At 27.1% G+C, this 25,569-nt stretch overlaps 1 protein-coding gene across 1 annotated transcript in view; it reads right to left on the bottom strand.

Annotated features, from left to right (window-relative positions):
* Hmx (H6 family homeobox) overlaps window positions 1–24,801 on the bottom strand; it is a 60,310-nt gene extending 35,509 nt beyond the window's left edge. The window contains exon 1 of the mRNA XM_075354898.1: window positions 24,560–24,801. Within this exon, the coding sequence (XP_075211013.1) occupies window positions 24,560–24,801 (242 nt within the window). The remainder of the gene's footprint in view (window positions 1–24,559) is intronic.
* Window positions 24,802–25,569: the final 768 nt, after the last annotated feature.

Below are 25,569 nucleotides of genomic sequence, written 5' to 3'. Positions count from 1 at the left end.
TTCCTTATCTATAATCAACTGCTCTCAAAACAGAAGAACACTCATTCCACGCGCGTTAATGTGAATAAAATTATGTATAATCAAACCTCATGTCAATAGAAACAAAAATATTAAATTACCATATTTTAATATATTATGTACTGTGATTTTATAAGTAAATAATCACGCTGAGGTAAGCCTATTTTTTCACTTCTAAGAAGAAACAATGGAAAAAGAAAACAATGGAAAAGAAAAAGAAAACATTACGGCACAATAACATTAATTCCCTTTTACGTTTATTAATGTTTTAAAATTACGTGTTTCAACAGACAGGTTGTTAAAATTAATAGTAAACGATAGTGAAAAGACTGAAGTAATATTTAGTAGATTATATTGACAAATTTTATATTAAATGGTATAAATAATTTTTTTTTTCATTATAAAAAGCGTATAATTGTATGATTGTAAGCGTATGATGTAAGTAGTACTACGTCTAAAGCTCATAAATGGATAAATCTATTTCAGCAATATTAAATAAATATTTTTTTTAAATTTTACTTTTTCGAATTTGCAGGAACATTGTTATAAAACCGGGACGAACAATTTGATACCTCCTTCAAAAATATATATTCAACAATTTTTAGTAGTAAAATTGTGTTCTATAATGTAATTTATAACATATGATCTTATACTTCTGATTTTTTATAATTAAAAATTTCGAAATATTTCTATAAGGATTTCATCTATTTGATTTACATCAAATTATCATTTTTTATTGGATATTTCTCACATTTAGTAATTTATAAAATTAATGTGAAATGTTTTATGCTCTGATTAATATTTCTAATAAATTTATTTAAAAATTTTTCTAACTGAATTCCATGATTAATATTGTTCTAGAACAATACAATTAGCGTATATTCGATTCCTGTTGATCTGTATTCAAAATTTACTTTTCATGAACTTTCGTATAATTTCATTAATGGGTTTAGAGTTATTTTCGTTCATCAAATTTGAAAAACTGACATTTGCAGTTGGCCAATCTGTCTTTTAAACCGTTTTATATCTGTGTCATTCCTGTGATAACGATGAATCGTTTAATATTAGTGCTACAATTATGCATTTACAGAACCACAATATATATATATATATATATATATATATATATATATATATATATATATATATATAGGTTAATGAAAAACAAACCTCCCTATCACATTACCTTTCTTTTGGCGTAGTCTGGTAAAAATGTTGTTATGTATCAACATAATAAAAAGTGAAAAGTGATATAATACATTCATTAGAGTGTATTCTGAAATTTTAATAACGTGTGAAGGTACTACGTGTTGTAATTATAAATACATGTACAAAATGCAGGTGGGGAAAGTAGACATCCTATTTTTTAAATAATTATGAATTTGACCAACGCACTTGTAATAAAAAAGGTTATAAAAGTTATATTCATGTTATTCAACATTCGTTGCTCATTTTTCCTTAGTTTCTATTTAATTTATAATTTCTGAAATAAAAGAGAAGGAATAATCGATGAGTTATCAACGATTCTATCGTCACAACTAACAAAATGCGGATTTTATTGATAACGAAACCCTTTTGACGATTACTTATAACTAGCGGTACATTTTATTTTCTTTTGGGAAACATTAATTTAAAAAAAAAAAAAAACGAATAAAATGTAGACTCATATTTAGGAAAATTTCCGAGTCAATTTTATGTTTGTTTTGATTTTACTCGTAAAGTATAAACAACTGAACTACGATTGTGAATACTGTATTCATAATGTAATGTAAATTCGTATAGATAAGAAATAATAATAACAATAACGTGTTTAATCTGGTCTACAAACTTAATGTAGTTCTGAATAATTTTAATAAAAAGAAGAAAAAATTAGAGCAGTCACTTTAAAAGTAATAATTTCAAGCATTCGTTTTAAGAATTTCACAGTATGTAACTTAAAATATAAAATATATATTATGTTTTTTAATTGATTAAAACATCTAATAAATATTTTTATTAGATTTTTAAGTGTATTTTATATTAACTCCCAAAACTTTTAGCAGCATTTCTAATGTTTTCTTATAATTCTCTCGTTCACATCACTGTCTATTTATTAAATTGTAAAGTATCTTGGAAATAAAAACAAGAAAACGGGCTAATCTTTATTTCGTAATTAAATTGACAAATGTGCTACATAGAGAGCAGATAATTATGTTTAAGATATAATTCCTCCTTTTTATTAAATCAGATAGTGGATTTAAATTTTGAAGTTTTGTATTAATAGAAAATAAAACGTTACTACATCTGAACTATGCATAGATAGGCTAAACGGTTAGAGTCAGGATAGGCTGCTCGGTTTCAAAAATATGCGCGACCTAGTCTGAAAATAAATAATTTTTGAAAACAATTTGTTAGACATTAATTTACCTTAAAACACAACCTTCTAATTTACACAAATATATTTTTTTGAACCTAAACGAAGCTTATCTTCGTGTTACAACGGTTGAGAGTTAAAATTCTACCTCTGTAACGATGAGATAAAAGCGGATACCAAAAAGAGCCATAAATCAACGTTTCTAAATCTTCATATAAAATCTAAATTTCTGTTCTTGTTTTAATTTAGATGTTATTGATTTTATTTAAATTATTATTTTTTGCTGCGATATTTGTAATAGATTATCTACGATAGATCTTAATGTTATTAATACACAGTGACAGTAGTGTATGTTCTGCAACTGATAGCAAAGATAGAGCATAAAGAGTAAAGGATATTCGTAGCATGGAAATTAATAAAAAAAAAACATCATAGGTTTAACAATAAAAATAATGAAGTGTTTTGTCTAAGCTTCTGCTAATTATGCATTCCGTTAGGAATTTCTTTATTTCCAGGTTCTGATAAAAGGTAAGATCGTAAAAAAATGTCATATCCGTGCTTTTCACGCATCTACAACAACTTTACATAATACTAATAAATGTGCAATGGATTTTTCATTTTATATTAACAATAAAAACTGCATGCACGTGTATTTTTTTCAAATGTAATAGTTATATTCATAATTACGTAATATATCAATATACATAATAATATATGTATTATATATAATAATTATATTATATATATATATATATATATATATAATATACATAATACAATATAATACATATATAATACATATAATACATATAATACATAAATACAATATTCGAGCTCGATCAATTCCATCCGCCGCTAGCTGACTCCCTTTTTCATATCGGTCAGTTGCGTCCCCATTCCTCCTCCTGCTTCTTGTTGTATTTATACCTTTTTCTGGATTTATTACTCATTTATTTTTTGTTAGTAAGAGTTTTCAAACGGCGTGTATAGTGTAGAAAGTGTAGTACATCGATCATGGAAGTTATGAAAAGTGAGAAGGGTAAATCAGCCTTCGTAGCTAGTGGTTTCAAATTCAGATTCAAAAAACATCTGATGGACGGAATTCAGCGATGAGCATGCACCACAAAGACTTGTAAGTGAAAGTAAATGAAATGAGCTGATAGTAAATAAGAAATTTACTAATTCACTAAGAGTGAACTATAAAGTAATGAGAAACATTTCTCATAATGCATTTATATATTTTGGACTATATTTAAAATTTATTACATCTTGTTGTTATTGAATATAGCTATTCAGTTTTCACGTAACACATAATTTAATGAATTTATAATTTATTTTGACTAACAACATGATCTGTAATCCATTTGTTTTCTATAAAACTAAAACTGATTTTAAACGGAGTCGAAATAACTAAAAATACATTTTTTTAACAAATTAAAAACAAAAGGTGTATAAAGTTTATATAGGCTACCGCTGATAAAAGCGCATATATCCTTTGACAAGATTAATTGTATGAAATTAAAAACATCATCGTTTTGAAGATAAGTGATGGGGAGGGAGGGGTCAACAACAGCCAATAGTAAGTAGGATATGCTTTGTACTTGGCCCCCGGCTTTATTCCCCTCTACTTTCGACTCATGCCCTCAATTAAGTTAATGTAATATTGGCCCCTACTCTATTTCCCCTTCCCGAAGTAATGTATAAACACACACATGAACCGTAATTAAACAGAAGGTCTAATATCTATCTAGGTAAACGTACACACGCTATGAATGTTCCTTCTCGGTGATATGTCCATGCCATGAATGCGTCAAACATATTATCCCCACCCCAATTTTCGTTTACCGGTAAAACACCCCTTCCTACGTCAACCGACAAACAGTCATCGAGCGCGAAATGTATTACTTATTCTAGCATGACGACACGAAATTAATCTCTTGTAAAGTCATAACAATTCGAAGTCAATTAAATTAACGAAGTACCCATTAACTGTTCCCACTTTATTGTTTCTTTGTAAGATAAAATTTTGCAGTTTAACCTTTGAAAATTTATATTGAAACACGTTTAATGTTAAAATAACGTCCATCTGTGAAAACCATTTACATCAACAAGTAATAATGTAGATTAATCAAAATAAAAATGACATAAATCCTAGTTAAATAAATAAGTAAATGATTTTTGTTTTTTATTTTAATTTTAAACATAAAATGCAGTCATATTCATCGAAACAGACATTAATAACAGTTTACACACACTATTATGGTTTTAAAATTAATATAAGCTACTATATACAACGGAAAAAAGGAAATGAAAGCAACATCCAAAATTATATTAGGATGTGAAACTTATTTTCAAAATAAATAAAAATAAACGAGAATTGAAATAGAAATGTTTACGTTATGAGATTTGAATTATTGTCATTAAACAAAAATTAAATAATAATAATAATAAAAATAAAAATAAACGAATTAAATTGTGAATTCAAACGTATGTTTAGGACACACAATATTTTTTGCGTGAAAACTATTAAAATTTACTTCTACACTTCATCGCTAGCACACATTTCCGTGCTAAAATAGAAATTTATAGAATTAGATAAGGGAAAAAATGAGTTTTGTTTCAAGTGTTTGAAAAAATGAAAGTCTTCTTTCAAGTGTTATAATTCTAAAAAATTCTAAAAATAGAGTTAAATATTATTGACATAATAAATCAATAATACTAACTTTTATTATGTGTTCTGTTAAAGAAATGAAAACACTTAGGGAGAAGTTCAAATCAAATTATTAAAATGTGGTAAAAATGTTGTACATAAATGTCAAATGCTTATTATAGGATTCAAAATCAATGTGATTGGACAATATAAAGCAATAGAGTTGTATATTTATTTTAGAAATTTTAGACTACTGATTCCTAATAACTTTTGATTACACAAAAATAAAAAAATTATTTATATCATGTTTAGGAAACTAACTGGATTAGCAGTGGCCAAGTGAAGAGGGATGAATGATAGCATCTCAGACAAACAATAGTTGTGATTCAGTGAAATTTTTTCATTATGAATTCATTCAATTGATGCAATAATTGTATATGGTATTTTTACATTATTGGAGTGATTAAAAACACTACCTCACTTCTTTCGATCGACATCGCACCAACGTCTAAAGTGATTAATAAATAAGGAGTTGTTCAAGGGTGAAAGATCAAAATGCTGTTAAGTCATACAGAAAAATGATCAAAGTCTCAGAGAAGCTTAAATTGTAGGCAAGTAAATGCATATGTTATATGTATATAACATTAGAATGTTGCTTTGTATGAGTAATCCTCGTGGAAATACTGAACCTATAAAATCTCACTGATTACCAGTTTTTCTGAAAATCAATAAACGGTTTATGAGAAATAACCTAGCATATAATTGTGAGTTTATATTTAATTTAGATTAATATTTTTTAAAAAGCGTTACCTAATTGGTAATGATGAAAGGGTTCTTCTAAGTGTCGATCGAAATAAATAATTAGAATTTTTGTAAAATATATTTAAATTGAAGTATGTGTTAATGCACGGATTATATTTATGCGTTGTACGTATGAGTACTCAGGTATAATGCATTAAAATTTATGTGATTGTTTTATTATTGTTGGAGAAAGACACCATAATAGAAGAGTTAGCCTGTTAGACAAGAAGTCGTATAGGTTTTATGTTCATCCGGGAGTTCACCGTTTGGTTAGATGAGGTTAATAATCTAACAAGTTTTAAGTAGTCGGCTAGCTGAGAAGTTAGAGGAGTGGTAATGATCGAAGGGCTAATTCCGGATTCTAAAGTGTTGTTGAAAATTTAATACGCTTACGGAGTACGCTGTGGTGGGGTAAGCGATATCGTACCAGAAAGACGAAGACGACAACATTTAAGACAGAATGAATGAAGAGAGTTAGTTATGGAGGGGTTGAAAACTGGAAGCGAGTATAACGATTATCATTGTTAAAAATATTATTCTCAAGATGTGCTTGATATTACTTTTCTTTAAAAGCAATATTCTAATTTGAAAAGAAAAAAAATAATATTCTAGCTTGGAAAAAAATTACTTTTTACTGATATAAAGATCTCAAACTTAAATAAGTTATTTGTAAAGAAGACGATAAAAACAAACATGAAAAATAGTCCACCTACATTTTGTGTAATTAAGAAAAATAATTATAAGAACTTACATCTGATCTACTTTTTTTATTTATTTGTGATCTACTTTTAAATTACAGAGTGCTAAAGCGCATCCTCAGCTTTTTGGTCATGTAGTCTGTAGGTCCGGCGAAAATCTTAAGAACCTAGTTGTACAGGAAAAAATCGAGGGCAGTAGGTTACGCAGAAAGCCGCCGAAAAAATGGTTGGACCAAATTGAAGAGGCGACTGGAGAAAGGCTAGGCATGTTGATTCGAATGGTAGAGGACAGTGAGCTATGGCGGAATTGTCAGCGGATATGATATGAATCGGGTCACTATCTCTCAGACATGAGAAGAAGGATCACTGATTGATGATGATAATGAAAGCTTTTAAAATATTGTTTATCTTTTTTTTAAATAACTGATTTAATTTCTCGACTGTGACTCGTTACACGAATGACTGAGTTTTTCTACGTTACACCTACACTCGTTTAACTATACATCATTACATCAGAATGTATTGAGTACTTTTCCAAAGAAAAATATGTAATAGGATTCTTTAATACATTCCAAATTTATTCAGGTGTCCAATTAATTTAAAACTGGTCTTTATAGGATACGGACTCTTTATTTGTAGACAAATCTTGTATACTACATTTCTATGATTAAAAATATACTATTTTTAAGGTAATGAACTCAAAACCAACACAATTTAGAAATATCACCAGTAAGATTTAATTCCTATAATTTTTTTTTAATAATATTTTCTAATAAACCGATAAAAATTTGTAGTTCACGAATTTAAAGTTTTCTCTTTTTTATTACAGAATGATAATCTAAATAATCTAATTTTATTTTTTTAAACTGATATCTCCTAATGAATTTCGCAAGTGGTACTTGAAAGTTTTCATTATTATGAAGAGGTATTTATTAAAAAGCCCGATATTTCGCTAAATGCAAGTTGTTCGTCTTAGGAGATCGTATTATTTTTATTAGAATTAGGTTTTTACAAGAGCACAGTAGTTTACAAATTTTATATTATAAGTTAATTAAAAATTATGTTAATTAATTATCAAAGTAGGAAAATATAAACAATACTGAGCACATAAATATAGATTATTCATTTCTAAACGTGGATAAAAAACTGCTGTTTAAACGAGTGAAAATCTTTTGAACTACAAACATAATCGGTTGTACTCCAGGGTACCTTAAATACTTTTCCCCATAATTCATATCATAAAACTGAATCTTATGAGAAATATGTTGAAATATTTAACTGATTTTATTTTTATTTATTTAAGAAAATTGCCACCAAGCCCACCTGAAATTCAAACGCAGAACCATTGGGATGAAATACCACTCTAAGACGGAGATCATCCAATTATAAATACACATTAAATTTTGGAATAACACAGTTCATTCACAATAAAATGTTATTGATAACAGTAATTAATTAATATATTATGTAATTAATATAATAATTAATTCATAAATTAAATTAAATTCTTTTATGTTCTCAAGCGGAATTATTCTGCCAAATCTACTTTGTACTTTAAACTTTTACAAAATCTTTAATTAACTTCTACATGTATCTGAATATTAAAAAGATGTGAATCGGTCAAAATGTTTCTGCATATACAAAAATAATACTCTACTAAAGAAATACATAATTCATTTAACACAAAATTATCATTAATTTCAATTTTGAAATTAGAATTTAATTTAATATTAAGTTAGAAAATAATAAAAACTTAAACACCATTTGTCAAATTTTATTTAAAATCTGTTAGGTTTCATAAACCTTTTACAAAAGATCTATAATTATAAAGTATAATTGTGTTAACGATTTTGAGAGTTATTTTGTTTATTTCAATAAATATTGATTAATAGCTCATTATTTGTATTGAATTATAGTAAAGCTGAAGCGACACCAAAAAAGTAGACCGATTCTGTAAAATCACGCGATAATATAGTTTTTGTTTGATAAGTAAGAAATAAAATATTTCTCTTTTTTACCTTTTATTAATTTGAATCAACTGTTGTAATTGTATTCAGTATACCAATTTTGCAGCTCTGAAAGTTTGCAAATCTTGTGTAACAGAATAAATTTGGAAGTATTCGTAATGTACAAAGTAAAGTCATTAATTTTAATCATATCCGCCTTCTTACAGAGTAAAATATTTTTAAAAACACGAAAACATTGAAATCGCAATATTTTTCTGCATGCTGGACTAGTAGTAGTAAATTTAAATTTTTGAGGTAGAATGCATTTTGGGTAAAACTTTTGTTAAACAAACTGATGTTCTGATGAACATTTTGATATAAATTATCACACTAACAGGTTTTTATAATATGTGGTTTTAATTAATTTTTATCCTGTATCGGAATTCTTTTACGTATACGGAATGAATTAAGAAATGTTTTTGCTCCCGAATAGTCTTCCTAATGTCTCTTTACTTGGATTGAGCATGCCAGAGAAATGGGAATTAAACAAAAGGTCACAATCAGTCATTAAATGCCAACTCCTAATTTTAATGTTCATATAGAAGCTGTGAATTAACGCGGCTAAGTTGATAGCAGCGGCTTACGTATGTTTACTGAGCAAAGTTATTCTTTTCATAGTTTTTAAAACACTAAAAAATTAGTGAAATCGGAAATTAATAATAAGATAAATCATTACTTTTTATTAATTCAAAACAGTAAAACTTATTTTTTCACTGTATTTTAAACTGAAATTAATGGTTTTTATAAATTTTTTTTCAGAAAGATTGTTTCTAGTTTTCAATGAGTGATTAATGTACACATTTTTTTATTTGTTAAACAGTTAAAATTATTTTATTTATCAATTTCTTATTGGTAGATACTTCATCAGTTTTTCTTAAAAAGTAAGTTTCCAAATTTAACACAACAATTTAAACAAGTTTATTCCATTTTTATACCGAATACGTCCATCAATAGCATGTCATCAACATCTTCAATAATGACTGGTTGTACCAGTGAGTTTATTTTATAATTTAGGAATTAATTTATATAAATCATTATCATTTTTAAGGTAGAAGATATCGTTCTTTTGATGAAATATGAATATTTTGTATTTAATCGTTATCATAATTTATTGCGACGTGAATTAAGGTCGTTGCATAATCTGGTCAGTCTAATCTCTAGGATAATGTAGGGTGTCGAGAGCTGAGGAGTTGAGTGAAATGGGGCGTGTCGGTGCGTGAACAGTTATGAATAAATGAGCGTGAAAGTGCTCTTCTGATGCAATATTCAAGCCAAAAGACTTAAGTTAAATGCTCTGCATATTGTCGATGCATAATTCAGTACCTCCTTATCTTACAACCCTACTGTACACTCCCGTACCTCTTAGTACATTAAAACTACCGCTCGGCTGTCGCCCGTTCTCTTCTCTTAAATCTCTAAAACAAATTAATTGCTACGAAAAAACATTATGCTGTTCTTATTTTATTTTCTTTAATCTATCTAATTCACAAATAAGCGAGGATCCCTCAATGAGTTTAAAAGGCTTTGTCTAAGGGTTTGACAAAGCTTTGTCTGAGTTTTTCTAATAAATTAACATTTATAGAAAATACTATATATCTTTAAACTAAGAGTTCTTAACCGTATTAAATATATTTTTTTATTTCTATTTTTATTATATTTTTCTATATTTTTTTTTATTATTTTTTTTTATTTTTCACATTTTTCAATCTATTTTAATTAAAATAGATTGAAAAATCTATAATTTGAACTTATATCTTATATATTTTAATATTCTTCACTACGAACACCTTAATCGTTTTTGATTTTCTTGTTCATTTTTGAAGAATTAACTTACCGATCGGTACCATTTGTTATCATTTAATAGCCATGAAATTAAACATTCAATAAGTAAGTAACAAATTAAAATTAGAGCTTAATTAAAAATCTTTCAGTAAAGCTTTCAGTAATCTAATGGTTCATCTTTTTGCATTTTATAACTTTGTTAATCCACTGACAACCGATACTCTTATGTTTACTCTCTTCGTAACGATATTCTTAATTAGAAGCAAAATATAAAAACAATTTAATCGTAAAACAGTTCAAGAAATAGAAATTACAACAAAATAACAAACTAATTTAAATTATTTAACTAAAATAACAAACTAGATAATTTAAGTAGATTTCCCTTTTTTCACATTGATGGTTTTTATTAATTTTTTTTTGTGGAATTATTCATATTTTTTGATATTTCAATTGAGGCTTATTGATCCGTCAAGTAATCATTTAATATTTAATACAGTTTCTTTTTCAGAATCTTTTAAAAGAGCAAAAACCCAAACTTAAACATTTTTCTTTTTGTAAAAAGAATATGCTGTTTAGTTACATCATTAACTGTGTATCTAATTTTTATACATCTCCATTTGGGGATCAGTAGAACTCTCATAGTTATATATCGAAAAATAGTGAATATTTGCAAAATAAAATTTCAACTTTTACAAATCATCTTTATGATTATAACTATTGACGTTTTCGAAAGTAAAGAATATTAATATAAGTACTTAACAAATAACAAAGGACTTGCAATGTAATTTGTAAAATGTATTTATTAAAAATAATGTTATTCACAATAATACTTATTAATAACGAAATGCACTGTTTAATTTTAAATATCTGTAGAAGAAATATTCATAAAATAACACTGTTTAGTAAATGAGAACTTACCGTATAAACCATTTCATTACCTTTTCATGAAAAAATTGATATCCAAAATGACAATGTATAAACAATGAAACGAGAAGTTAAAAAAATCAACAGATATTCGTCTTTTTAACGTAATCTAGATTGAGAAAAATTCTTCTTCATTAAATTTCTCAATTACAAAAAAGAAAATCTTTTTTTGTTCTATAAAATTTTTAGAAAATCTTTTAAATGATTTTGTTTTTATGTTAATAGGTAAATGATACTAATTTTAATTCATTATTCATGATCAGTAAGATAGTAGAAATCTTTATTGTATGATCTTCAAGATCTCAAAATTCTTTCAGTACTCTTATTAATCATAATATTAAATTTTTGATACACTAAAAACAAATTTAACACTCGATTTACTAAATTTTGATGCAGTAAAGAGATCTCATTAATACTAAAATACTAGTAAATATTTAATTTTTTTAATTTATTTTCTGTGTACTTAAATATCAGTGCTTAAGTATGAGCTACAGAAAATAAACAGAACAAAGAAAATTAACCTTTGTTGAAAATTATCGCAAAATAAGTTTTACTGGCAGTTAAATCATTAATTTTGGCAAGTAAAACACAAAGGAATTAATACAAAGTTATCTAGTGTGAAGTACTTTTATTTAAGCAGATTAGCTAAAATTGACTAAAAAGTATAATTAGAAAATATCTAGATTATTCTACAAAACGTAAATTTGGTACCCTTACACAATTGTTGATTTTTATTTTTTAGAAAAAATAAATAAAACGTTATGAACACTTTTTATTTTTTTCCGGATAATTTAATTCTGAGCGATGTTAATTGAAAAAGCCAACAATCAATTGCGATGCAATCATCACAATTTATATTAATGTTTTAAATAAATTCTGGTATATATTTTTCTTTACCGATTAATTGAGACAATTATAGTAAGCGCACGCACGAGCACACGGATATACGCTACCTGGAAAAATAATTTTGCATTCATAATTTTATATACTTTGCTCTACAATATTTACGTAAACTGGTAAATTACAAATAATAAGCTATAAATTGCAATTAAAATAAAAAAAATTGTTTCTTTACAATATTAGGTGATCTTTAACAGCAAAAATCTGTTTTAATCATCTTTTAGTAGAAATTTAGTTATTAGTACTAATTCATATCGAGGTTTACTAATAAAAGGTTACCAACTAAAATAAAGCTACTTCGATTTCTTAATCGATTTTCAATAATTTAGAGAAAGACAGGGTTTGAAAAAAAATTTTCGATATTTTGAAATACGTAAAAATGCTATATATAAAAAATGAAACGATATATAGAAAATACTTAAGTTTAATAAGTAATACTTACTTAAACTTAAATAATAATATTTAAGTTCTCTTAAATACTGAAGAGAACATTACTGAAGTGAAAATTAAAAAAATAAAATTGGATTTTCTGTATTGGAAATAACTTTACAATTATTTTAATGGCCTACAAGCTCATCGAAAGGCACTTTTCTTAAACTATGTTAGATTTCTTTAACTAATACACTAAGGATGATGTCTTAGAATTTTTGTGTGAAATTACACAGTCTTACAATTCTTAGCAACATAGATTATTCTTAGTTACCTGTTTAGAGAACTTTCCATTGTATTTATGCAAACATGATGTTCAGCGATATTCAGCGGTCAAGATAATAACGTCAGCAGATGTTAAAATTATAGAAAATGTTATATATATTTTAATTATATAGTCGCTATAAAAGATTATATTAAAAGATTATAAAATATTATATAAAAAGATTATATTAAATTTGTTATTATTTAATGTATGTAACGCATGAAATATAATTAATTTAAACGCGATAAATAAATTTATTCGATTTTATACCAAAAGAGTAAAGATTTTTTTTAGAAAGTTATATGCTGATATTATTTGAAATGCTTTTTTGGATTACTTTTTTAGTTCCGAACAATTTTCTGATGCATTTTTTTTTAAAAATAGAAAATATCTTTCGAATCATAAAGAAAGGATTATTATTATTATTTTTTTATTAAATTGTAATGACACTTATCAATGTATAGAACTTATATTAATTAGTAACAGAGAATTTTTTACACTGCCTATAATTAATTTATCATCTGTTATTTTATAAATATTTTGTTTAAAATAACCACCTGAAATCCTATGACTTACACCTTAAAAATATTCTACTCATATTATTATTATTCCTTTAATCTTGTTTTTATTATTTCTTTTTATGGCTTTTTCTTAAGTTACCTAAAATTATTAATTTTAAATTTATTCATAAAATAAGAATCACTCATTACATCGAACTGAAAAAATATTATTCATTAATAAACATTAATTATACAGTGGGGCGTGATATAATGTAACTGGACGCTATCAGGATTCTACTATCTGCAACTCTCAATTATTGACTAATTGGGGAAGGCCTTCGTTGCGAATTTCACCCGACTGCCTCCTCTTTCTTGATGCCTATTCTGATAAAAGGAGTCTGCAAACATCTGTCATGCTTACCGTTAATTCTAACATACAAATGTAAAGATTAAACCGATGAACAACATGTGATAGTCCTCCTTTTATACAGAAAATGAAACGTACAATTAAATAACAGATAATATAAAGTAACTATATTTGTGGCTTGATAGTAATTTTAACTACATAAAACAAAAAGATAATTTTGAATACTATATTTTTTAAATATTTCTTTCTTTAAATTCAGCCGCTGGTAGTACAAGTTGATTAATATTTATATATATATATATATATATATATATATATATGTGTTGTGTGTGTGTGTGTGTGTGTGTGTGTGGTGTGTGTATTTGTTAGTATCAAATTCATATGTGTAATAGCATTAAACTTTTACTTCATTTCTCAAAACGGTACTCTTTATTTTAAAATATCTGTTAATTATCGGAATGCGAAATAAAAGGATAGTGAAGCAGTAAAATTTCAAATATTATATATATTATTAAATTAAGTTAATAATAAAACTTGGATTTACTTGTTATACTTTATTAAATGCTTTCTGTTTGTTCAACTGTGTTACTTACTTCTAAACATGCTACGTATTTTTATTAAAACACATTGTTTAAAGTGTGTAAATTACCGATTTGTAGTTTCCGAACGTTTTGTACTCAAGAAGTATGAAACAACAGACGGTAAACTTTAGTGAAGATAGTCAACACTAGTTAGTATATACCAGTTTTATAATGAAATTTCGATATTTTCTATGTTTTTTTGTTTTAATGAATAAACGGGACTCTTTATATCACTAGTTTTATTGGATTAATTGGATTTAATAAGTATGTAATGGAGAATTACAAAACAAAATCAGCTGAAGAGATAAATTTTACGTCTTGAAAAACGATATTCAGATACTTTATTATGTATGTCAGAGTATGGATTATATTAGTTAAAGCTCTGTAGAACAGATAAGTAATAATGACTATTTTTAATACCTGCAAAGTCCTTTACAACGAAAAAATTAACAAGAAATACACTAAATATTTTTATAAAAAAAAATAAGCGTACTACTGAGAAAAATAGATTTTAATGGGATATATTAAATTTATTATACACACAGAAATAAATAATCAGAAAAAACAGTGTAATACAAATTGAAAAGTAAACATCCATATTATAAGAATTTTAAGACTACAGTATAATGAAAACGTAAATTATTTTTACTGTACAATAATAAGACAGGAATTGTGCTGGTTGAGCTCAGCAGAAATTTCAACACAGAAATCAGCAAGGGATAAGCACTCTACTAATGATGTTATTGTTTTTGCAACGATGTTATTTTATGTATAGCTTTTTTGTGACATTTTTTAAAATTGACAGCATTAATCTGTAAAAAATTTTAATTAAATGCAAATAATCGAATCAAATCACTAATTTTTTTATTTCTATTGTTTTTATTATTATCACATTCTACAAAAAGTAATATGAAGTTTAATGCTGTTTCAAGAGGAGTTGATACATGGACTGTAATCAGAACGATAAATTATTTTGTCTAGAATTCAAAAATCGTTAAATTTCGCTGATCAATAGCTCAGTCACCAAAATTCCTGAGAGAAGATTATAAAAATTCTAAACCGTAAAGTTTTTTAACGCATCTTTTTTGTGACGAATAACACAAACATTTTATATGGTTTCTACTTGATTTTTTATTTGTTTTTCAGAGTTACAATTTCCTGTTCTGATAAAATCGGTTTTTTATTTTGTTTTCCAAAATATTTTAAATACATAAAATAAAATATATAAAATGAAATCATAAAGAAAAGTGGAAGGTTTTCTTTTTGTAAATGCTACAGGTTTTGAGTAAAATGAAACTATATATAAGAAATTTCCAAAATTACATATAAGAAATAATGAGCTTTTGCCTTTGTATAACGTAAATAATTCTATTAATCATTCTAATTGCCTTTCTATAAAAGGAAATATTACTTTTACCTTCTTTTTATTTTTTACTTATTTACTTTTACGTTCTTTTTATTCCAAGAAACAATTCAGAAAAATAATTGTTTGGCCCGATTTGAGTGAAAAGTACCCTTATGGTTTCATTATAAAATCTTAAAAATTCCTTGGCCATAACGGGTCTCTCATATCATCATATCCTAATAAGGAAATAATACTTTTTTGTTTTGTTGTTACTGAAAAAAAATTAACAGAGCATTCATTCTTAGAATATTTTATTTTTCGTTTAGTCTTTTGACTTTCTCTTTCTTTACATTTTTTTCTTTTTTCATAAAGTGCTACTCTCAAATCACACTGCATAAACAGTCCACTTATGCGCTATTATCATTTATTAGACTTTTTAAAAATTTCAACTTGCGCAAAATTTATCAGTCTTGATAAAAAATTATATTAAATACAATTAAGGCTCATTTTCATTTCAAATTTAGATTAAAAAATTGTATGTAGTAGCTTTGTTTGGAGTTAAATTATAATATTTTTGTTGTGTGTACCATTAAGTTGTGTTTTTAAAAATTACGTTATTTCTTACGAATCCACGAAAAGAAAAAATATTTATGCATAAACGTTTTATTAACAATGAAAACTGATTTTTCCTAGTTTCTCTAGACTAGTTTTGAGGGGTTTCTTTGAGAAAATATTACAAAAATTGCGGTGAAACTTGTAATGAAAAATAATTTTAAAAAAATCTGATGTGGGTATCAAATAACTTCCTCGTACGCCTATTACATTATATATACTAATTTTTTTTAAATGAAAAGTACACAAAATTTTATTTCATTAATGATATTTTGATTAATATATTTTTTTTATTGTTATTATTGAATTAATTTTTTTTTACAATGAGTGGTTAATTATTAATAAATGAATATATTTAAATAAAAAAAGGTAAAAAAAAGGAAATGAAATCGGATTCGAACTGATGGTGCCTTCCCTTTGTAAGATCCAAATATTTCACTAATTAAAATCTTATTTGACTATAACTCTGGAACCAATGAAAATAAGTACCACTTACGATATATCGTTGAAAAGCTATCAATGAGAGCTTATTACTACAATTAAGAAAAAGTTCAAAATAAAATTCTTTTGGATTTTGGCTTTTTTGGACACATTTGGTTCAGACAATTGCAGTGAAAAGGGGAGGTGCACAACTACATAATACAACAGTCAAAAATTTCAATATCCTACGGCTAATCTTTTTTGAGTTATGCGAGATACATGTACATACGTACGAACAGACGTCACGCCGAAACTAGTCAAAATGGATTCAGGGATGGTCAAAATGGACATTTCCGTTGAAATCTATAAACCAAAATTTTTCGCGATCACAATACTTCTTTTACTTCCTACAAGGAAGCAAAAAGAATTAAATCAACAATGAAGAAAATATTAAAGAAAAATGATAAAAAAATAGTCATAATAATTAAAAAAGTTGTTGAAATTTAAAGAATACGTATCTCCAACTATAAATATTGGTTCATTATACTAAGTTATATCTAGAGTTATGTAACGTATATATGCTTTAATGCATACTTTTACGTGTTTCTTTATTGATATAGTGCATGTACCTAACTTATACGAAGTTATCTACGACGGTTATATGTAAGTTGACGGTCAAGGCGATGGTAATGCCAAAAGACCTAAGGATTTTCAATGATGTTTTAATCAATTTATTTTTATTTTATTGACACTTTTTATTATCAAACACAACTTTGTTACAGACCTTTAATATATATATATATATATATATATATATTTGCACTAATTTTATAGCGATTTATAAACAGGTAACTTAAAAAAAAGATATGACTGACTAGATTATACAACGAGAGTACATGTAAAAATGAAATTCAGAGGTAAAGTATGTTATTAGAACCAATCAATTCAGAAGTTTGAAAGGGTTTAAAAATTGAAAATGCACAGAATGGTAAACTAACATGATAAATACCTTGTACTTAATGTACTGGTATATTGAAAATTTACACAATGATTGAAAAAATGATTTATAAAAATAAAATTTGTACTATAAAATAATGAATTAATAGATGCTCTATATATGTGTGTATGCTGGCGCACAGATAGGCGCGGGCGCATGTGAGGATATATTTGAATAGGTTAATTTCTATAGGTTATGCCGGCCTCCGTGACGCGAGTGGTAGCGTCTCGGCCTTTCACCCGGAGGTCCCGGGTTCGAATCCCGGTCAGGCATGGCATTTTTCACACACGCTACAAATCATTCATCTCTCATCCTCTGTACAGTAATGGTTAACTGCGGTCCCGGAGGTTAAAAAAAAAAAAAAAAAGAAAAAAAAAAGTAATTTCTATATTTATTCCTCCAGTTTTTAAATGCAATTTGTAAATATGGTCATAAAAAACGCTAAATTTAAAGTTTACTTAAAAGAAAATATACATCTTCAGCGGAAACTATTTTTACGAATTTACCGATACTTTAAAAATGGACGTAAGCGGCTTATGTAAAAAAATAACAGAATTCTTATTTTCATCGGTTTAATATAATTTCAAAAGTATTCATAAAATTGCTCTTTTTTATGAATATTTATAAATATGAATATCAGAAAAACATTTACTTCGAGAATAATATACCGTCATTAATCGATACTAATAATTATTTTAACGTTTGTTATCAATTTAAATTATAAAGCGACAACTTACATTTATTTAAAAAAAATTCACCTTTATTCGGAAAAGTATTAATGAACCATCATAATATGAATAATGCATTCTTGCAAATTAAGACTTTCATTAATAAACCTACAGAATACGTGCTTGTAATACCTTTTTGCAAGAAAACATAATTTAATAGATTTACCTTATGCAACGTCACTTGGAAAATTTATTTGATTTTTTTGAAAATCTAATGGAAAATCACAAATACTTATTCAAATTAACATAACTACTAGTAGAATTCTTTTTAAAAATATAACCGCTATAGACGTGTGCAGGTTACGTATAATTACAATTGTAGTTTTTATATCTCATGTATTTTATTGAAACAAAGGTAATTTTTTTATAATGAGATGTATAAAACAATGAAAAATATTTTGATAATACTGTTTGGATGAAATAGAATTATTTGTAAATAATGCAAAAATGTAAAAATTGAGAATTATAAGTAAATATGCTAATGAAACGTGTTGAACTGTATTAAACTGATTTGTTAGCTGCACCTTTTTTACTAATATAATAAAAAGTTTTTTTAAAGTTCATAATTAATATTAAATACAATTTATATGAAACATGTTTAGAAAATAGAATATTTAATTAATTATATTATTAACTACAGCATAAGTCTAAATATTGTTATTATTATTTTTTTTGTTTTAGAAAAATAATCTAACGATTGATATGCTATTAATTCTTTTGTTTTATTTTAAAATGAAACAGGAAGCAAAATATCATTTAGGGCCATACATTTTTGGAAGAAAATAAATCTTAAAGGTTTTCGAACATTTTTCACTAATTTCATTAAGCTAATGAAAAATTAAAATAGAAAAAAAAAACAATTACACCAGAAAAAATTTGTAAATGAAAAAAGGAATAACATTTTAGTGAGAATGTTATACAGTCTAAAATTTATAATGCAAGGATGAAGAATTAAAAGATTATTAATTGCAATGAAGAAATAAATTCGGTTAGCAGTCATTATTTATTTTTATTATTCTTGGCCTGGAATTTACTGTTTTCATTGTAGGGAAAGATGTTTTTTCCCCTGTTTAGCGCTTCCTGTTTGGAAGAGCTAACCGCAGTCTATTTATAAATTATTTTATAAAATAATTGTTGATGGAGCACATGCAACCTTTAATTTTAAACCGAAAGTTCTGAAATTTATTGTTACTTAAGTCAGTGATTTCTGTAACAGGTGATTTCCATATTAATTAAAATCCCATAATTTTTTATTAATTTAGACTACTATAAATTTCACAATATTTATGCGTTTTACATTTAATTTAAAATTAACACAAAACTTTAGACTTGGTTAATATATTGTTTACTTAAAAAGCTACCGAAATTCATCTAACAGTATTGTGTTACGATTGTTAAATGTAAGGTAAGTAAAATAATATTAATATACGCTAATATTTTTCATAATTATTAGACTATTATTATAATCGTAATAAACTTTCATTAGTATCCTATGAAGACGAAGATTTTGTCATGAATCAATCTGTTCTTGATGTAGTTTTATCCAATAAAAGAATGGCTAATAATTTTGACGATTATTCACTGGTCAAGGTAGATCAGCTTCAACCCCCGTTTACAATCTTGATCAAGGAATTTGAGTTCCATCAATTTGGATGCACCCAGAGCCATAAAGAATTACAGTAATGACTACCTGAGTCTTTACACTGAAATTTCTCAAACGGCTGGGAGTAATGTTTTGCTTAATATCAATGTTGGCACAAAAATATCTGAGTTACAAGGTTATTAAATCCATTTATAATAATGTTTCTGTCATTGAATTCAGTACCAGCAGTTTTCCGATTTGGTTCTCTAAAAACTTTATTAATGTTTAAAAAGAAGAGAACACACTCTTGCTTTAAACGTTCTGGCCTTACTACTGATTATGCGGAATTATGCGGGTCAATGGAAAGTCTGCTGTAGGTTTTGATGGGATACCGGCATTTAAAATTAAGAGCATTGGTTGCCTCATCGCTTCAGTTCTGCATTTATCTTTGCCTGAAGTCTCTCAATTGGTTCTTTCTCTTCCATCTGGAAAAGGTCTTGGTCAATCCTGTCTCGAAGCTCGGGATTCCTTTACTACAGAATCAGCGTTGTATATCAGTCCTTCCGGATATATTTAAACTTTTGGAAAATATTTTCTTTGCAAACATCTATTCTCACATCCAATAAATTCTTTCGCAAATGCAGCATTGTTTCAGAAAGGGATGATCAACACCGTCGAATCCAGCTGTAAACAGCACGCCCTGCAGTTCATCAGGAAAACAAGTAGATTTGGTGTATTTTGATTTACAAAAGACCTTTGGTAAAGTGTCCCGTCACTTGCTTCTTTAAACTTGCCCAATTCTGGATTTAATATACAGTACGTCAACTGGATAAGGTCTTATCTTCAAGGTGTATTTTTTCGGTGAGCAATGCTGGCAATACATCTTCTTTTTTTTCTGTTTTCTGGGGTTCGCAAAGGAACCCCAGAGTGCCAATCTTGGCACTCATTTGATTCTTTTATTCATTAATGACATTTTTGATGTAATTGATTGCAAATTCCAACTCTATGCAGACGATTTGAAGTAATATATTATAACATTTGTACAAGACGTCATCGTATTTTAGAAAATAATATTAATAAAATCTATGCTTGGGTACGAACCAACTTTATCTCTTAACATCGATTAAACTCAGTTTGTATCGTCCTCAAGGAAGACCTTGTATTTCAGTTACAGCACCTGATGTACCTATAAATAGAGTATATGAAGAGAGAGATCAAGATATTTTGTTTAACGATAAGCTTCTCTTAGAAAAATACGTGGAAAGGACAATCAGTAAAGCTAGGAGAAACCTTGGTCTCTTAAAATAATTGGTGCGTAACTTTAAAACTGTGAATATCTATATTCTTCTACACTTGTCAGTTGTGAAGTCTATCTTAAATGTTCTACAATATCTGGAATCGAGACCGACTACAGCTCTATTATGACTGAGAGTGTTCAGGAAAAGTTTCTCTCGTGGATTAAGAGGAAGTTCCATTTTTCATCATCAGTTACGAAAGAATGTATCCGTCAACAATTCGACTTTTTCTTCTTGGTGATAGATGACTTTTCTTGGATGCCTGCATTTTCATCAGCTACTCTTCGGCAAAATAGAACAAGAAATGGCTATTTTGCTGTTAGTGCCTCCTTCCCCATAAGGGATTATAAAATCTTTCAGTCCCGTATAAAAACTGATTTGAAAGGTTAATACGCCTGACTTCTTTGGTTTCAATGAAAATAGGTTCATAATTTCATCATTTATTTATTAATTATTTCATCGATTTTAATTTTGATTTCTACTTTGTATATCATTATATATACATATATATATTTATGTATTCCACACACATCAAATAACAATTTATTTAGATTGTTTTATGTTTTTATTAAAAAATAAATAAAAATAAAATTTATAACAGAACTAGTTATTTAAATGAGGTCGAAGATGTAAAACATGAATTACTATAGTGTAATCGTCAACGATGCTGAACATTATGTTTATTTTTTGTACGAAGAGATCTTCCATTTTATTAATAAGAACGATTAAATTATAACCGCAGGTTATTATATTCCAATCTTACTGGTTGTTCGCTCGATCCTGTAAATTCGAAATAATTTTTATAGTGAACATATGTAATCCTTTACTGCTTAGTATTATCGTGATTATTTTGTATTATTATTTCGTTTATCCGTTCTTTTATTTTTATAATCTAGCTTTAAATCCTTATGATAAGCATATCGATCGACTTCTTTGTCTTAAAAATCTCCATTTTGAATTATCTGACACTATTTTACGGCTACTTCTTCCCCTTATTTGGGGCACCTTCCGCAACCGTAATTTTTTTTCCGCAACCATATTTTTCTTGCACTATAGGAAGCAGAGTGCAGTGCAGTCCTTTTGAAGCCGAGACACAATAGCTCGTAATTCTGAACTGTTCTCGGTACTTTGTAAAAATGTAACTTAACTGGGTAATTTACCGGGTAGTTGTCATTAAAAATAAAAACTGTAGTTATATATTCACACCGTCAGTATACCTTATCGTCTTGCCGTTAACCATGCTTATTTGATTTGATCCTACGGTTGAAAAAGTAATCTGAAATTTAGAGGCTCTATTTGGCTCAAGGCTTAGATTTCTTTTCCTTTAGTTCTTTTGTGTATGTACCCGATCACTTTTTCATATCCCTGTAATCTTGTGTGCGACTTTCATCATTCCACTCAGTTCTATTATGTGTCCTTAGAAATTACCCATATTCCCCTCTGATAATATTATCTATAGTGTCAGATCCATAACACTTGGGCATTCACGGCAGAACCACTGATGCTAACTTGGATGATGAACTATTTGTACCGGTACTTCGTAAACATTACTTTGTCTTTAAGATAATCGTAATCCCAACCGTTGTTATTAGTAACATCCTCCAGTAAGCATGGAAAGATTTCCAACAAAAGAGTTGACTATTTACTGTATTGTTCCTTTGGTTTACGTCAAACCATTACTGTAATTGTTAATATATATATTCTTTTCTGCTAAGATCGTCATAATTTTTATATTGAGTACAATTTCTACCTTTCTTAGCTTCGTCATGATTAAATCATTTGTTGACGCGTTTCGGATATACTCCATTTTCAAAACTCACTGTACTACAAGTAGTAATCACTGATTAGAAAAGTGGAGAAAAAGGTTGTAAGAAAAATAGATAACTGTACTTAATTCAAAAGAAAACCATTACTGCAGTCTTCCCACAACCAACTAAATTTCTATTTGGTTATAAGCACAGATTCTATTGCAAAAAACAAAAGGACTATAGAAAAAGACAGGTCTTCATCTAGGACGCCCTTAGACCTTTTGGAATATAAATAAAATTCTATTAATTGTAGTCAATAAGTTTCTAGCAATTATAAAATGCAACGGGAATTAATATTCCATTACAGAATATTTTGTTTTCCCAGTATATTTAAGCTTCTTCGCGTTACATCGTGTTTATTTGAACGCTAATCTGTGTTGTTCTTATGTGAGCGCTTCTCACAGAAGAAAACATCCAAACTCGACTTCTAGGGTATGCTGGGCTTTATGAATGACCTTGTGCGCGAATCTAATTTATTATCATCGTCATCATAACCTAATTTTTTTTCGCTACCCACTTAACAAGTAAGCTCACGTTACAGGTTGTCTATTCTATCTAATCGGTCTAGGTCTGGTGCTGCTACAGTAATAAGTTAAGGCTACGGTATGTCAATTGGAGGTGGCAATGATTATAGATTTCTTACTTTTTACCTCTTTTTTCAGCTCGTCAGTTTCATGTGTTTGTAATTTTTACACTCATGACGTATGTTTACATTAATACTATAGCATTATTTGAAATTTTGGCAATACGTTTCATGATTGTATGTATTTGATGTCTGATTATACAGAGATATAAATGGTTGACTGAATTAACTACTTCCTTCCGCTATCAACCATTTTTCCTAATCATTTTTTATTTCGGCATTCCCTACAATACTACTGATCTTGATCGTTTAGTCAAAATCTGTAGTATTCGGCACTTGTAACCAGTCCTCTGTAGATTAGAATTGAACATTTCTAGAGCTACAACTAATTTTATAAAGTATTATTTCATAAGTATTGTAAATATATTACTTAAATATTTAAAACAACTTTTTTACATTAAACGATTTTATAGTACTTTAAAACTTCAAAAAATGTGTACGTTATTAAAAAAACCCGAGAAGTCAGTACCTATTGTGCTGTATATTTTATGAAGTTGTATGAGTAACTGATTTGAAATTGTTCTCGTAAATCAAATGACTACATTTTTAATAAATTCTAGACGATATTGGTAGATAATTCTTCACAATATTGATATTATGCCTACATTGTGAAAAGTGTAGAAGGAAATAGTTTAAATTTAATAAAATGGCTAAATGTTTATTCAATGAAAATGTATTGCTACAAAATTACTTGACAATCTATTACATTGTTGTTGTAGTATCTATTGTGCACAATATTAAAATTTAAGGTATAATAAGATAGGTAGAATGAATATAGTAATTAATTCTCTAAAAAAAATAAAAAATAAAAAAAAATACTAATATTTATTTAAATGTAAATTTGACTATATTTACCTGGACAACATGGCAGAATCTGTGCCGCACGGATGCAAAGCTGCAGCGGCAGCAAGATGAGTCATATCCAATGGCGGATTTTGAGTTTGCGTTGTTTGTTTGGAGTCGCCTTTACTGAGGATGCTAGAAATCGAAAAAGATGTATAACTTCCATTTTGTGGTTTTGTCTCTTTCCTGGGCGGTGGTGAATCTTTGTCCCTTTCTGGGCTGCTAACAACATCTATGTTTGGAGATGAGCTCATATTTTTTCTCCTTTTACAGACACGATCACCGCTTTAAGTATGTTCTCATTATCAGAATGGTATTAATGGATTGTCTTCATAAGAAATATATCATTGAGAAACAGAATTTGTTAATCTGTCCATATATTTATTAGTTTATTAATTTTTAATCGGCTTTAATAGAACCTTTCTGATTGAAATCAATGTAAGCTACATTTATCTGATTATAATTTTTATTAAAATTTGTAATATTGAATAAAAAATGTGTTAGTTTAAGTCTTTAACTTGGCATTATTCAAATAATATAATTTCAAAATAATTAAATATATTATCACTGCTTTTTTATAAATTTTAAGTACGTTTACGTGTTTCAGTTTTGTACATAAAAATAATGTGTAATGTATTTACACTTAAGATTAAGTTTAATTATTAATAAAAGCTTAATAACGAGGAGAGATAAACGCAGAATTCAGATTTCCTGAAAGAAAAAAAAACAAATAATTGAACTTTTGCCAAATAAAATTAAGCTAGTTTACTGGTTCTTTTTCTTTAAAAATTAACCGATTGTATTTATAATTCTTATTTTAACATAAAGCGTATGGGAAAATTACTTCTTTACTTTAAAAAAAATAGTAAATCTATTTATTATGCGTCATTTTCTAAAAATAATTTAAATTTAAACATATTTTCTAACTTTATTTGTTATAATAAATTTATAATCAGAAATAACATTTAAAAAAAAAAATAATGCTTATTTTTAGGCGTAATAATTATAAAATGAAAAGTTAA

The sequence above is a fragment of the Lycorma delicatula genome, chromosome 1 (assembly GCF_047948215.1).
Source record: "Lycorma delicatula isolate Av1 chromosome 1, ASM4794821v1, whole genome shotgun sequence".
Lineage (NCBI taxonomy): Eukaryota > Metazoa > Arthropoda > Insecta > Hemiptera > Fulgoridae > Lycorma > Lycorma delicatula.
Note: the sequence above shows the minus strand (reverse complement) of the source record. Positions and strands in the feature narration are given on the sequence as shown.